Below are 16,886 nucleotides of genomic sequence, written 5' to 3' on the forward strand. Positions count from 1 at the left end.
CAAAATATGAAATCCTCTGTTAAGATCTGGGCTGTGAGTTCCATGAGTAGAATGAGTAAGATGCTTGAAAGACTGAAGTAAGGAGGAGAATAAGAAAATAACTCAAAGAATTCTGAGGTGGTCATATTTTGAATGGAAAATGGTTGAAACATAATGACAATGCTTAATCTGGATAATGAGGACTTTGGGGAACATTTTGCTTATTTTAAGTGACTAGTAAACAAAGCCAGTCAGTCATACCTGAATAAAGAAGATACAACAGGGTCCCCCATATACAAAAACAATAGATTAGGTTGTTGAGATACATTTCCAGCAAAGAGCAATGTGGACACTTTCTATCCTGAGAGTCATTTATGCCAACATTCAAGTATTCATTATCTACCAGTATTAGAAGTTCACTAGGTAGGTAGGTAGGTAGGTATTATCTTGCTTGGGTACATTCAATTTCACTTTTTTGTTATGGGTTCAGCTGCATGATGCAGACACAATGTGTTAATACCAGTCTTGTAAGATGCCATGCTATCAGTTCCTTAGAGTTCAGCAACATATCTAAAAATATAATCTATACATTCAGAAAATCCAGTATAAATGAAACAAGAAATCCCAAAAGTAACACAGAGCAAGGCAATCAGCCGATGGGGACTACACAGGGTTTCCAATTACTTCAGACGACTTTTTAAATTTTTGCCTGTGCAGAAGAAAGGATATTTTGTATAGTTCAAAGGGCTTATCTTGGCTTTCCCTGGCCCACAATAGGGGGACCTGGGTGCAAATGGGGCTCAGTTATGTTATTATTATTTCATCAGAGGCATGAGCCACTGCCGGTGACCAGGCTTTCTGCCATTAAGGCTACACCATAGTACCCCTAGTAGAGGAACTACTGGGAGAAGGGACAGAGTTCTGTTGTGTGCAGTTTCATTTCGTCCGAATCTGCTTCTCCTCCTTTTCTAATGGGAAAACAGAGGTACAGAAATAAAGTGATCAACCTTGGGTACTGCTGATGTTCTTCAGTAATGTCTGACTCTTTGTGACACCATTTGGGATTTTCTTGGCAGAGATATTGGAGTGCTTTGCCATTTCCTTCTTTACCTTATTTTACAGAAGAGGAAACTGAGGCAAACAGGGTTAAGTGACTTGCCCAGGGTCCTACAGCTAGTAAGTGTCTGAGGTCAGATTTGACCTTAGGTCTTCCTGACTGTAGGCCCAGGTCTCTCTCTACTGCGCCATTTTGATGCCCCAACTTTGGGCATTAGTCAATGCTTAATAATGACTGGGGAGTTAAAGGAAGATGTGTTACGGACAGGCGAATATTCACTGGCATGTAACTCTGTCCACTCCATATACATTTTAGCTGAAGCTACTAATCTAACTGGGCAGTTACACAATGGATAGAGTGTGGGGCCTGGAGGCTGGAAGACTCATGTTCCTGAGTTCAAATCTGGCTTCAGACACTTACTAGCTGTGTGACCCTGGGCAAGTCACTTAACTCTTTTTGGCTCAGTTTCCTCATCTGTGAAATGAGCTGGGATGAGGAAGTGGAGTATCTTCACCAATAAAACCCCAAATGGGGTCATGAAGAGTTGGAAAGGACCGAACAATAACACTAATCCAACCAAATGTATCTTCAAATTCTTAAGCGTCTAAGCACCATGAACTTGTGCACCTATAAGAAATTGTGAAGGTGGCAACTGCTTCTGAAGAATGCACAGTCTGTCAGCAAACAATGTTTTCTTTACACTTGGCCATATATGACTGAGAATAGCCCCATGAACAACAGCTAACCTGGAGTCTATCCTTGGATTCCATTCACTTTGTCATGAAGCCAATTCATTGTGGTAGGTGAGGAACTGAAGGGAAGGAACTTCTTGGATAATAAGAGCAGGCAGCAGGCCTGGTAGAGTGTATGGAGGGTAAATAGGTCAATTTGTTGTCCACTCCAGAGAGTAGGATTATCTACCAGTCTTGGGAAGAAGGATCCATCAGTGGGTGGAAGACCTTTTTTCAGAATAATAGGAGGGAGACGGATCCCTCTGCTATCCCCAAATTCTCCAGAGCAAGTGATAGGTCGAGGGGGGACCATGGGGTTCCTTTCACTCTAGGGGAGGCCCTGAAGTACCTTTCCCTTTCTTCCCATCCCTCCCTTCTATTTTCTAGCACATTCCTAATGCCCACCATATACTGACTTCTGCCTACTCAAAGGCCCCACTGCTCTAGATCAATAAGGCTTTGGTTTCATTCTTCATATCCCATACCCCAAATTAATTCTTTCTATCTTTTCCTTCCTCTCAATCAAAACTCCCATTCTTTCAATTAATATCTCAAATAGGGGCTAACAGGAAAACGATCTGATCGAATGACTGCACACTTAAGTATAAATGACTGATCCCTTACCTCCCTTACCTATCCAAGGAATATTTAGATTTTTTAAAGAGGAGGCTTAATGACCAATTAATTGATCTATTGGGGAGAGGATTTTTTATTTTCTTTCTTAAGGTCTTCACAGCACCCTGATAGAAGAGCAAGATGGCTAAACCACATAGTTCCTTCTGGATTATAGAAGATCTAGGATTTTTTTGGGGGGAGGGCAGGGGGACACACAAGAAAGAAGGGCTGGACTGCTCTGTCCTGTTTCCTATCCTTATTGTCCTTAAAATAATAATAATGATAGCTAACATTTATGTAGCACTTTGAGATTTGCAAATCACGTATTCTCATTTGATTCCCACAACAATTCTGTGAGAGTTGTTATTATTGTCCCCATTTCATAGAGAGGAAACTCAGGCTGAGAGATGTTAAGTGACTTGCCCAGGGTGACATAGCTATTAAGTATATATGGCAAGAATGGAGCTCAGATCTTCCTCACTCTATCTTTTACCAGCTGCTTCCAGGAATACCTTCTGAACCCATTCCATGAGGCATCCTTTATGCCCTCTCTAGGTCTAATCCCTTCCTTATTTCCTTATTCTTTTGGGGGCTGAATTGTGACTTTGGATTCAAATTTCTGCTTTCCCAGATATAGATACAAATGAGCAGCTGTAGACTCTTCCATGGAATCTGAGCCTAGGATAGTCATCACTGGCCCTATTAGGTGACCATCCCTTGACCAAGGGTTTTATTTCTTAGTACCTGGGCCATCCAAATAGTCTCTGGAGCCCACCTCCTGAGCCTACCCTGCTCCATTTCCAGCCACTAACTAAATTTGCTTATGTAGTATTCAGGTTTCCCCCCAGAACATGGTCACCGTGATCCAAAGTCTCCTTTCTTGGGAATAGGAGAACTGCCATTCCATTAAGCCTGGTCTCTTTCCTTTGGCGTAAAGGGAATAATACCATTGTTTCACCTACCAGGACCTGTCCCCTCGTCTGAACTGCCTAAGGCCTTGATAGAACAAAATGCTGAGACTAAACTTCCCAGACAAATCCCTACCCAAACTAATTCCTTAATGATTAACAAAATCCCCTCCCCCCACCTCAGTGATTCTTATCGTCTATCATCATTCAAAACTCATTCTCTGTCTCCCCATTCTCTTATTTCTTATTCACATTCCCCTTAAGCCAGCTGGAGAAAATTACAAAATCATGCTGAGGTGTCATCCTCAACTCTTCAGTATTTCCTCCTATATCCAAACAATTGCAAAGGCTTATCATTTTTACTTTTATAATATCTCTCTCATATACCCCCTTCTCTTCTTTGACACTGTTACCACCCTGGTATGGGCACACCTCACATCTTGGGCCACTGTAATAACCAGCTCCCTGTCACAAATCTCTTCCCATTCTAGTGCATCTTCTACTTAGCTGTCAAAATGATCTTCCCAAAATGCAAGTCTGACTACATCACCCCACTACTCAATAGACCATTACCTGCCTATTACCTTCAGAATCAAATATAGAATCCTCTGTTTGGCTCAAAGCCCTTCACATACTTCCCTATCCCCTACCTTTCAGTCTTCTTATATCTTAGGCCACCCTTCCCCTTATATACTGTGTGATCTGGTGACAATGACCTCCTCATTCTTCCTCAAACATGACACTCTGTCTCCCAACTCTGGGCATTTTCACTGCCTGTTCTTCCATGCATGGAATCCCCTCCTGCCTCATCATAGCCACTGGCCTTCCTGACTTTCTTCAAGTTCCAGCTAAAATCCCACCTTCTACAGGTACCTTTTCCTTCTTAATTAGAGCCTTCCCTCTACTGATTATTTCCAATTTATCCTGTATGTAGCTTATTTGTACATAGTTGTTTTCATGTTGTCTCCTCTATTGGATTGTAAGCTCCTTGAGAGCAGGGACTATCTTTTATCTTTCTTTGTATCCCTAGCACTTAGTACAGTGCCCAGCACATTGTAGGCATTTAATATGTTTATCAACCAACTGACCAAAGAAATTAGATAGATTACAATTTGCAAGGCACTATACATGCATTTTTCCTCTAGAAAAGATTACATGATTAATGTAGGAAAATTTTTTTTTTATTAAGGAACAACAGTCCACGTAGATCAATAACATAGATCTAACATTTCTGACAACAGAGCTGAGAACAAAATTGACTTATGGAAGGCGGAAACCATGTATCATGTTTAGGAAGTTTAAAAATAGTTATCTTCATAAAGCATGAATGAAAAATTAATTTCTATGCTCAGTCCTCTTGGATCCATTCAATCCATACTTATATTACTTTAAAAAACTTTTGCACACTTGTGATTTTTCTGGAACTTTTCAAGAAGTATTTTGATTTTTACTTAATACCAAAGATACAGTATGGCTTTAAGAGGAATAACTAAATTCACTCAACATTCATCCATTCATTCACTCACTCAACATGTATTTATTGAGCAGCTACTACATGCAAGATGCTATGCTAGGAAATGAGGGGGATACAAAGATGTATAGACATAGTTCCTGCCCTCAAGGAGCTTACAGTATAGCAGGGGGGATAAACCATGAACACAATGAATTAGAATACAAAGTAGAAATATGCTAAGTACATAAAAGAGATATAAACAAAGTTCAGAAGAGGGTTTCAGAAAAAAGACTTCATGAAGGAATTGGCATTTGAGCTGGCTCTTGAAGGGGGTGTACCATTTTAACAGGTGGAATTAGGAGAGGAAAATATTCCAGGTGTAGGGAAGACTATAGGCAAGGTTACAAGGGTGGGAAGGTACAAGGTATGTTCAGGAAGTAGTAAGAAGGACAGTCTGCTGGGAACATAGGGAACACAAGGGAGAATTGTATGAAAATAGTTGAAAAACGCAGGTGAGTGAGCCAAACTTTGCAACAAGTTGGGCATGGAGTTTGAACTTTATGTAGTAGACAATGGAAGTCAGTGAAGCTTCATGAGCAGGGTAATGACATGCTCAGAGCTACATAAGAGGGGAGGTAGCATGGTGTAGTGGAGAGTAGAGTGGCCTGCAAGTCAGAAGGTCTAATTTTGCATCCCAGCTCCAATACTTACTAACTAGCTGTGGAACCTAAGGCAGTATGATATATCAGGAAAGAGCCCTGAACCTGAAGTCAAGAAGACCACAGCTCAAATTTCCCCTGCAATACTTACTAGCTGTTTGATCACAGGTATATCACTTTATTTACCTGAGTTATAGTTTCCTCATTTTTAATATGGTGTTAACAGTACCTACTTCACAGAGCTATTTTGAGGACTAAAAGAGATAACATATGTGAAGCATGTTGTACTTTGCAAACATCGACTACAGCTAAATCACTTAACCACTGTGTCTTATGAGGAAAACACTTAGTAGACCTTAAAATGTTAAATAAATGTGTTTTTGTTTTGGTCCAGACCTGTGATTTCATCTATATGAAAACTCCCAACCTCTTTCCTTGAGGCAGAGCAGACTCAGCAATCATCTCTAGCTTTAGTGGTTCCCTGGAACACTTAGGAGTTAAGGGAGATGCCCAGGGTCACACAGCCAATATGTGTCAGAGGCAGGATTTGAACCCAGGTTTTTCTGACTTGAAGGTCAGTTCTCTATCCATTATTCTGTGCTGTTCCCCACTATTATTAGAAAGATTAATCTCATAGCAATGTGTAGGGTGGACTAAAGGAATAAAGAGGAAAGAGGAAGGGAGGCCAATTAATAGAGGGGAAGTCAAGGGTATCTAAACTAGGGTAGTGACAGTGGGAAGGAAGGTAAGGAGTGAATGAGAAAGAAATTAAAGTGACAGGGTTAATAGGGTTTGGTGACTGAGTGTATGTTGGTGAGGGTAAGTCAAAGATGACCAAGAGGTTTTGATTATGGGTTACTGGAAGGACGATGATATCATGAATAGAACTAAGGACAGGAAGAGCAGGTTTGGGGGAGGGGGAAGATGATGAGTTGTATTGATATGTTGACTTTGAGGTGTCGGCGAGACATCCAGGAGGAGATGTTCAGTAGGCAGTTGGAAATGCAGATCTGGAGCTCAGGAGAGAGGTCTGAGATGGAGATAGATATTTGGGAGTCATCTGCATAGAGGTGATAGTTGAAACCGTGGTAGTGGATGAGATTGCCAAGGGAGAAAATGTAGAGAGAGCAGAGAAGAAGGCCAAGGACAGAGCCTTGGGGAACACCTACAATTAGGGGGCTGGAGGAGGAAGAGGAGCCTGTGAAGGAGACAGAGAAGGAGTGGTCAGAGAGGTCGGAAGATAACCAGGGGGGTACAGTGTCATGGTATCCAAGGTGTTAGTATTCTAAATGCCCTTTCTACAAGTGAGCACTACAAATCATCAGTGGCGTGATTACCTTGCCGCTGGCTATTAACCTCCCCCTGGGTTACTGCCTCTATGATACTTGGGTTGAAGAAACAGAGTTGTAGTAGAAAGAGCATTGGATCAGAAGTTGGAGAACCAGGATTCAAACCCAGGCTCTGTTACTTACTACCTGTGTGACCTTGGGCAAGTCACTTCAGTTCTTGGTCTCAGTTTCCTCATTTGTAAAATCAAGGGAGTGCACTGGATGACCCCTAAGGTCCCTTTCAGTTCTAGATCTTTGGTCCTAGATTGCTTCACTCTACCTGTCTATCCCCATTAATTGTGAACTGAAAGTCAGTGTGGTGTAGTGGGTAGAGAGTTGGCTTCAGAATCAGGAAGACCTGGCCCTAACCCATACTGGCTGTGTGACCATGGGCAATTTCTTAAGCTCTCAATGCAACTCATTGAAATACTAACTGCAGAATTGTTGCTGGTGTACACTGCTGGAGGTGTTTCCTCATTGGGAGCTATCTAGTTAAGAAATCATATGTGCAATAAATAATAATAATGACGATGATAATGCAGGGCTTGCATTCTGCATTCTTACTCTGTCTACTTGACTTTCTCTCTTACAGAAAATGTGGGGTGCTCCCACCAACCCTCATTCCTGGGAGAATAGCTTTTCTAGGAGTAGGGGCTTAGCTTCCTTAGGGTTGCTCTGTCTTTATCCCCCCAGAAGAGGAGTTTCCTTGTGATATGCCACTTGCCTTCTTGTACTGTTAGCCATGTAACTCACCTTTTCTGATTATATCATTAATGATGCTAAGTACCACAGGTGGCAGAGGATAAAACTTGCTTTAGAAATCTAGAGCCCTACTAAGATTCTACCTTTATTTGTAAGCAATTGGGATGGAGCCAGTGATATTGGTCCCAGGTAGGAGTGATGGAGTAAGGTCCAAGAGGAGATGGGAATAGGGAGTACTGAAGGATGGATGGGCTTGGTAGCACTCCATGACAAAAGAGAAGAGTGGGCGTGATTAAGATGGAGTGCTTACCAGTGCCAAGCGTTACAACAGGTGAAAGAGGTGAAAGTATGGAGGAAACACCAATAGATTTACTGATTAGGTAAACTTGGAGGGAGAATAGTGAGAAGTGGGGACAGCAGGTGTAGATAATTCTAGGAGCCAATTAATGAAGAGGAAAAAAATTAATTATATGGTAAGTTGAGGGGAGTAGTAGTGTTGAGGAAAGATGTTTTTAAGAAATGGGAGAAATGGGAATCATAGGATCATAGATTTAGAGCTGGAAGTGACTTTAAGGGCCATCTAGTTCAGCCCCATCATTTTCCATTTCATGAACTAGGACTTGATTAAGTAACCAGCCCAAGGTCACATAGCTAGTAAGTAAGTAACAGAGTCATGATTTGAACAGAAGTCTTTGGTCTTCTGACTCCAAAACCATTACTCTTTCCCCATACCACACTGTTCCTCCTTTATCTGTAAGCAATTGGGATGGATCCAGTGATGATGGTGCCGGGTAGGAGTGATGGGGTAAGGTCCAGGAGGAGATGGGAATAGATAAGGGCAAGGATTCAGGTGGAGAGGTTAGCTTTAATAAATGGGGGAACACCTATTCATCTGAGACAGGCAGGACAGAAGAGAGAGTGGATGAAGGGTAAGAAATTTTCTGATGGAGGGATAGGCTGCTGTGAGAAGGCAAGCTGGCAGGACTCAGTTTAAGTAAAGTATGTGATAATGTCAACTGCTCAGAGTGAGGAAGGGGGGATGGTACCAGCAGCATTGTCTGTGCCTTGGACAGCAACATCCTGGCTCTCATTTAGAAAGCCCTTCAAAGAGCCACACCTACCTAGCTCTTGACAACAGAAGGCAGGTATGGACAGGGCAATGTCTAGCCTATTCCCCTAGCAGGCAGCTGACCCTCTCTAGAGTCAACTCCTTTTAAAAGTCAAATCTATGAGTAGAATTGGAGATGTCTAAATTTTTGAACTGCTGGATGGTAATTGATTTATCATTCAGTGCTTTTATATTCCTTGTGGGAAGGAACAAAATAACTGCCTTTCCCAAGTTCTCTGACTGCCTGACTGGGGACCAATATGATTCTTGCTCCGTATTGGTATGTCCACCAGAGAGGATGTATAAGGGAAATAAAAGGAGTAGAGCTCCTGACTTATCAATTTTGCTACTTCTCACAGCATGTCCAACAAATTGTCAGGAACAGAGGGGGTGGAAATTGGGCCATTGCCAAAATGGAGTTTGGGGATTATTCTGTGATTCCAATTTTCTGTAATAAGTTTGGAAATAGCAGTGGACTGAGAGGCTAAAATCATAGAACTGTTTTTGTGATCTGTATTATTTTTTTTTGTTGAATTGAGTCAAGAATAAGTAAAAAAAAATGGGGAGGTAGCTGAAATCAAAGTTTAGTTTTCTGTGACTCAGTCACTGCTAGGTAATAATAATATTTCGAATTAGGGTATGAGAAGTATGAATCATCAATTCACATGAGTATAATTACAAGTTTTTATCATTAGGCTTGTTTGTAATGTTTAAGAATTCCTCCAACAAATTTTTAGAAATACACAAAGAATAACATGAAGAGAAAGTCAGGGAACTTTAGTCCAAATAATGCCTAAAATGCATTGTGTGGGACGCCATAATAATCACATTGGATTGCAGGCACTGTGGCTTATTCCCATCCCCTTCCCGACATACAATATTTTTCATAAGAGAAAGTAGGTATTATATACATAGAGTGTTCCACGAAAAGAAAGGCTCCAAAGAGAACAAGGATACAAATGGGACAGAAACAATTGCAGAATAGAGAAGTAGAAAAAATGGTAAAATCTCTTATCATTTAGCCAAGATCCCTGATGGAATGCACAAAAAAAGATGGGATATTGGCTCAGAGATTGGCATACAGTAGTAATATTTACTAATGAGCCCGATTCTATTGGAAGGGAAGACTGGTGAGGCCACCAATCCGGGGTGAAGGAGGAGAAGTCTGGAATGATGCCTTTTCTGTAAATGGAAAGAGCATATCCATTGCAGGTTCTATACATCTATGAACTTCTTGGGCTGGTTGCCTAAGGGTCCATTCAGTGATTGGGGGGTCTTCCCCATGGGAATGGAAATGATACAAAGTTGACTGATGGCTTAGTTCTCCCTCCATCTAGGAGGAAGTTGGATTCAGGAAAGCTTCAGGGAGGCTTGTCTTTCTTTCCTCTAAGGTTAGGAAAGTTCTATTTCTCTTCCCTGCTGGGATCAGGGGAGGAGAATAGACCCTAATGTGTGAAAAGAAGCAGGGAAAGGAAGACTCCTTAAACATATGTCCCCTAAGAAATTCATTTTCCCTTACTGGAATATTAGAATATTACTGCTGGAAATTTAATGACATCTCAGATAGATTGTCAGATAGTATTAGATGATTATAGAATTTAGAGCTAGAAGGGAACTTGGAGACAATCTAGTCTAATCTTCTCATTTTACAAATGAGGAAACTGAGGCCCAGAAAGGCTAAATGATTTGTTCAATGTCATACAGAGAGTAGGTTGCAGAGCTGGGATTTGAATCCAGTTCTTTGACTCCAAAATTCAATACTCTTACCACTCTATTTCTCACCAAATTTTGATTTGAATTTGCTGAGCTAAGGTTTTCACACAATACCAAATATTTAATGCAAAATTTTTGTCCTGGCACTGATTAGGACTTCAAGATTATATCACTTTCCTCTCATGCAGTGGGGATGAGAAACAAAACACTTTGCTGATAGACTAATTTGTTTTGTTAGCAATGCACACACACACACACACACACACACACACACACACACACAATGAATAAAAGGCAAGACAGAGGCAAAGGAAATTTAAAGACATTAAAGAATTGCTTGGTTTTTGCAAGAGTATTATTCCAATTGATCTATGAACCTGACTTTAAACTTCTTTGTAACTTTGAATTAGTGGGTATGTTACAGACACCCAGCTTGATACATGCACTTGAACTAAAAGCTGCTGTATTTCACTTTATTTGTGTTTTTAAGTACACTGCTCCCTCTGCTGGATTCTGAACCTGACCATGAAGCTGAGAATTTTCTCACACAATATACTATGATTACCACATAATAATGTGGCCAAAACTGCACCAGGAGACGGATTTAATGATCTCATGGCCTCTTATATGAGAGAAAAAGCTCTCAGTGGCAGAATAACAACTGAAAGTTACTCACTCATTAATGAGTAATTTAGACCAATAAAAGGATTTTTGCTTGGGTCTGGATGTGAAAAGCCAAAAGGCTGCTCCCTGTGATAATCTCTTTGCAATCTTTTTTGATAAGAATGAGTTCATTTGAGTGAGCAGCATGAAACAGGGCAGAGTACTTATGAGATGGTTACGAACTTTAATGGGCTGTTTTTTACAAAAGGCGGCTTCACATTTATGTATCCAGTTGGAAATGCAATATCTACAGCTTGTATTTTTTATGAAGGATGTAGAAATTATGTATTGAAAACTGTGAAATCTTCAAGACAATATTTAGCTCCAGTGTGGCTTTAGTTAGTGTGTATCTTTAAATCAATAAAAAAAGAGAGTATTTTGTTTAGTCTGAACAACTGAGAAAGGCATGAAATTGGTTAGAAACTTAAATCCCTGTAGATGTGAAAAGGCTTTAAGAGAAGTACGCTCTGTTCTCTTTTGTAACTGTTTGATGCTGACAGTAATAACAGGCATGAAAAATACCACTTCTAAATCTCAACACAAGCAAACACACAAAAATGGAGGCAAATTAGGAGGATATTTTCCTTTCAAAATGAAGCATGAACACACACATGTTAGAGGCAAGAACAGTAGGAAAAGCCACAAGATGCCTGTTTACACGCCATTGTCAGTCAAGACCTACATTAGGAAAAATAACTTACTCCCTGTTTCAGTTCTTCTTCCTATGGAAAAATTCAATCAATAATAGTTAGATTACTCAGGAGTTCAATAACAGCATACCCTATGTGAATGAATGTTAAGCAAGACAAATATCAGCAAACCTTTAGTAAAAATCAAATCTTTTCTATTTCAACAAACATTCTTATTTTGGGAACTCATAACATTTTCCTCTTTTGAGGACCTAGCTTTCTTTATGCAAATAGATTTAAAAAAACCCAACCAAACCCTCAAAAAACCAAACCCAATAACACCACACCTGTTTATGCTTGACAGAAGTTTCTTTCCCAACAGGAATCACCAAAACTTTTTGGTTACCAATAATATATATTATAACCTGAAATTATAACTTTGACATGGCAGCCTCTCTGCAGAATGATGTTTAAGGGAAGGATGGACTATTTGGTCATCAAATATGTCAAATCATTGTGGTGACAAAAGCTATAGGCACAGAGTGTTCTGGATTAGGGGGTCATCCTCTAAAAAGTATAATGCCAGGCTTATGGAAATAGGCCCTCTCAATCTATTTATTAGGAAAATAAGCAGAGAGAACTGCTTTGGGTCATCAAGGTAGTGATGGAGTCAGCACACACACAGACACAATGAACAGAATGGACAGAAATGAATCTGGATACTATCTTTGGAGGCAGGAGAAGAAAAAAAACCACTCAATTTGTTTAATGCTCTCAAAATGCAAGTTTACCTAACAAAGTTCTGCTCTCTGGCATGAAGGTGGACCCTGACTTCTATGTCAGTGGACTTCATGTTCTGACAGTTTCTACTGAGCTAGAAGGACTTGGTGATAGAGTGCTAAGTACATCATCTCAGGACCAGTGTGTTTTCAAAAGGTTCATCACTATAAGTTTGGGCAGCAGGTGGTGAATGCCTTTGGTCATAGGAATTCCTGATGGGCATCTAATAGATGATATGGCCTAGGAGGAGTGGGCTGGAAGAGGGAAGTGAAGTATACTAGTGCAGGGAGTACCCACACAGACAAGACCATATATCTTTGAACTAATGAAAGGAAGTCAGTACAGTTTTCCTTACATCCTAGGTGGCAGAAGACACAAGAGAAGTTGATAGGAAGATGAGAATACAGTAAGGATAAAAAACACACTGTAAAAATGAGTCTGCCCCCCTTCTCCTGTCAGAGGTGAGGTTCAGGAAACATTGCATCACCGTGTATCTCACAGGGAAATCTCCTTTGGGAATTTAATTTTATAAGTATCATAGATTTAATTTTATAAGTATCATAGATTTAGAGGGCACTGAGTCCAACCTTTTCATCTTACAGATGAAGAAACTGAGGCACAGAAGTTAAGTGACTTGCTCAGGCTCACACAGCTAGTTAGTGTCAGAAGCAGGATTTTTGCCCAGGTTTACCCAGATTGCAAGACCAGTATTCTATCCACTATGTCACACTGCCTCTCAGTCAATGGTATCTTCTCAGAAGGGTCTGTTCCCTTTGCTGGCAAGCCAACAGAAGTTTTTATTTACCCTACAGCATACCACACTTTAGAGAGGGCAGACTGAGCATCATAAATCTGAACCCCGATTTCCACTACTCTCTGGCCATCCTGTATAGGAAAAGTCAGGTTAAATCTGCCCTGTACTCAGTTTTTCTTGAATGAGAAGCTAATTCTTTATTATAGGAAGAGTGGGAACTTCACTGTCCACAAAAGAAAGGCAAAAAGGGACTTCTAGAGGTAGGTTGGTGAAGAATCCTGCATGTAGGCAATTTGAATATTATATTCATTTTACAGATTGACAAGGGAAGCTCAAAAAGATTTGTGATTTGCCCAAGGTCACGTGGCCAAAAGGTGAGGTTTTACCTCAGTTAGAAAAGAATTATTCTTCATGAGAGAACCACAAACAAAATAAGAGGAGTGGCACAGGGGGTCCATCCTTAGCCCTGTTCTGTTTGATGATTTTATTAATGACGTGAATGAAGCAGAGAGGAGATGTTTATCCAATGTGCACATGACATGAAGCTGGGAGGGACAGCCAAGATGCTGAATGCTGGGATAAGGATCCAAAAAGGTCTCAACTGGCTAGAATCATTGGGCCTGATACAATAAAATAAAGCTTTGCAGAGATAAAGCAGAACAAAACAAACACCCCCCAACCCCACAGCAGGGCTAAAAATATCAACTGCGTAAGTGCAGGATAGGGGAAATGAGTAGATGACTAGAAAATGGCTAGATGAAAGATTCTAGGAGAAAGACCAGGAGGTGATTATCAGCTAACTATGAGACAAGAAAAGGAAAAAGGCGACAAATGGCTATTAGGCTGCATTAACATAAACACTGTGTCCAGAACTCTTCACTGATGTAATGCTTCACAAAGCCCCATCATGGCCTGCAAGTGATCCCAGGAAGTGATCTCAGAAGGGAGATAACTGAGCAAAATATAGGCTCTGGGAGTTCCTACCAATGTGGAAAAACTTTGGGTGTGGGCTTGGTGATGGACGCAGTCTGTTGTCTGAGGGCCAGCCCAGGTGAAGTCTGAAGAATCAAAAAACCAGGGGGATGATTGTTGGCACACAGCAACTCAAGGGAGACCATATACTAAGTTACTGAGCAAGCTCCATCACTGAAAAGAATACTCACAGAAAAGAAATTACAAATGCTGAAATGGCTAGAGGAGGTGACGGTTCCATTCTTTTTGACCTGGCTGGACTGGATGTCAATCTATCAATCAGTAAATGTCTATTAAGTGCCTGTACTGTGCTAAGCACTGGGTATACAAAAAGAGGCAAAAGACAGTCCCTGCCTTCAAGGAACTTACAATCTCATGCATATAGAGTATTTACTCAGTTTTCATTTTCACATGCCTTATTATTTCAGGAAAGACACTGAAAGCTGGAAAATGTCTGAGAAAAGAAAACAGGATAGTGAGGGGATTTGAAAGAAGGTTCAGTTGTAGAAATTTTGCTTAGTCTTAATAAGGGGAGTGGGGGAAAGGAGACAGGAGGGCATAATAGTCTCAAAATTTGGAGGGATGTTATGTGGAAAAAGGAATATGTGGATTCTGCTTTTCCTTAAAAGGCAAAGGAAGAATTGAGAGAGACAGAGAGATACAGAGACAGTGCGACACAGAGACAGAGAGAGACAGAGAGAGAGAGGGAGACAGAGACAGAGACAGAGAGAGAGAGAGAGAGAGAGAGAGAGAGAGAGAGAGAGAGAGAGAGAGACTAAGATTTTGAATTGATGTAACACATCAAACACAGGAGACAATTGAAGCTATCTAAAAGTGGAATGGGCCACCCTGAAAGATACTGAGTCTTCCACCAGTGGAAGCCTGACAAATGATTACTTATTATGGATATTGTAGGGGGATTCCTGGTGGGGTATGAGTGAGTCTATGTCATATCTGAGCTTTTTTGCAATGCTGAGATCTCTAGATTCTATTTCATGGAATTTTATGCGTTTCTCAACTATATACATAAAGGCCTGGTGAATTTTTAATCATGACAGATGTCACTTAAGCTCAGCATGTAAGAATAGTTTGAGAGATAACTAATGTAAATTAGTTCAAAGGACAAATTTTAAGGTATTTATAAAGTATTAAAATTTTATTATTTTCAAGGACGTAAAACAATTGGAACTTTGGACCACTGCCTAATTGGATTTTCAGTAGCCTGCTGGGTTAAGATAAATTGATGAGAAAGATTGGTACAAAGTGAGCTTTCTGTTAGTGTTATTGACTGGCTGCCTGATTTAACCTGAGGCTAGGAGCTGATTGAGCTAGGAACAAAATTTAGGGGTCACTAATATAAAAATTAGAAAAAACCTAAATGATTTATTTTTAAAATTTATTTAAAAATTAACCAATTAAAAATTAATCCCAGAATCGTGGGATATTTTATTCAAAATGGTTTACCTTTAGTAGCTTCATGAGACCTTCCAACTGGACCATCAGCTCTCTCCGGCTCTCCTGAAGAGCAGACATCCTCTGTTCTAGCTCATCCTTGCGTTGTCTGAGAAAGAAGCAATTGTGATCAGAAGCAATGCTTACCCCATTCAATTATCCATATCTTCTTCTACTATTGAGATAATGACTACCAGAGAAATAGTTAGCTTGTTGCCTGCATACTACAGCTAGTCACTTGTCATAAAAAAGAAGGCTTAGGGAGGGCAGAGATCAAATTCCAAGTGAATGTGTAAGTATAGATGGAAAAATTTGTTTTAAGAAAGCAAAAGCAAAATTAAGTAAAGCTTAATTTTTTTTTAAAGTTTTTAGGCAATTGGGGTTAAGTGACTTGCCCAGGGTCACACAGCTTGTAAATGTCAAGTGTTTGGTTTGAGGTCAAATTTGAACTCAGGTCCTCCTGACTTCAGGGGCCTGTGCTCTATCCGCTGTGCCACCTAGCTGCCCCTTAAAGTTTAATTTTTTTCCCCAAATGCAGAGCCAAACCAGATCAGTCTCAAAGCTCAACAAGTCAAGTGATCTATTATGAATGTGGACAAAACTTCGCCTCATAGTAGCATCTGGATATCTGAACCAGAATTAGATCTTAGAGCCCACTTCATTCACATAGTATTATTAACAAAACCTTGTCTCCCAAAGGTGGAAATATGACAACATGCTATTTATACTGGCAGTTTTATTTTTTTAAATATTGGTTTCAGAGGTCAAGAAAGAAAAGAAGAAATCACTTAAAAAATATTTTTATGCAAATAATCTAAATTTTGAACTAGAAAACATTTTTTTCTTTTTGTTCCTTGAACTCCAAGTATCCTTTGAGAACTGAGGTGAAACTGAAAACCTGTTTCAGGGTTGTATTACTGTGTCATTCATAGTGACAATAAGAGGTAGCAACATATATTCAAGAGTGGAGGAGAAAAACAATAATGGAACAGAATTACAATACCTTTGTGTGGAACTCTTTTACATTCATTCAGAAAATTCAAATTCCTCCTTACCATTACTGCATGCATGTTACATAAAATTTCCCCCCAAAGAATCTGAATGATGACCCCAAAATATGAAAATACAACTTAAAAACATATAGAGGATTCATACATTTGTGTGCTCATGTATACAATTGTATATTATATTTGTATATATATTATACGTATATATTTGTATGTTATTTCGTGTAATTTCCTTGCTCAGAAATTTTCAATGGCTTCCTACTGCCTCTACAAATTTTTTTCATTGGCATCTAATGCAATATGGCTGTAACTCGACTTTATAGCCTTATTTCATACTATTTCCATTTGCCCAGGATGTTCCCCATCCTGGAATGAT

General features: G+C 40.0%; 1 protein-coding gene and 1 long non-coding RNA gene across 20 annotated transcripts in view; one reads left to right on the forward strand and one right to left on the reverse strand.

Moving 5' to 3' along the window:
- Nucleotides 1–16,886, reverse strand: part of DTNA (dystrobrevin alpha) — a 484,963-nt gene that overhangs the window by 27,202 nt on the left and 440,875 nt on the right. For 15 of the 19 annotated variants that reach the window (XM_078153434.1, XM_078153431.1, XM_078153432.1 and 12 more), the window contains one exon: nucleotides 15,516–15,612. In XM_078153434.1, coding sequence (XP_078009560.1) covers nucleotides 15,516–15,612 — 97 coding nt within the window. Of the gene's footprint in view, nucleotides 1–4,465; nucleotides 6,601–11,617; nucleotides 11,639–15,515; nucleotides 15,613–16,886 lie in introns of those variants that run through there. The other 4 variants (XM_020992534.2, XM_078153438.1, XM_078153439.1 and 1 more) reach the window with 1 other exon arrangement.
- The window catches only part of LOC110212520 (uncharacterized), a 63,815-nt gene that overhangs the window by 6,624 nt on the left and 40,305 nt on the right, over nucleotides 1–16,886 (forward strand). The gene's annotated exons all lie outside the window — the stretch shown is intronic.

The sequence above is a fragment of the Phascolarctos cinereus genome, unplaced genomic scaffold (assembly GCF_003287225.1).
Source record: "Phascolarctos cinereus isolate Bilbo 61053 unplaced genomic scaffold, phaCin_HiC Scaffold_4;HRSCAF=312, whole genome shotgun sequence".
NCBI classification, from domain to species: domain Eukaryota; kingdom Metazoa; phylum Chordata; class Mammalia; order Diprotodontia; family Phascolarctidae; genus Phascolarctos; species Phascolarctos cinereus.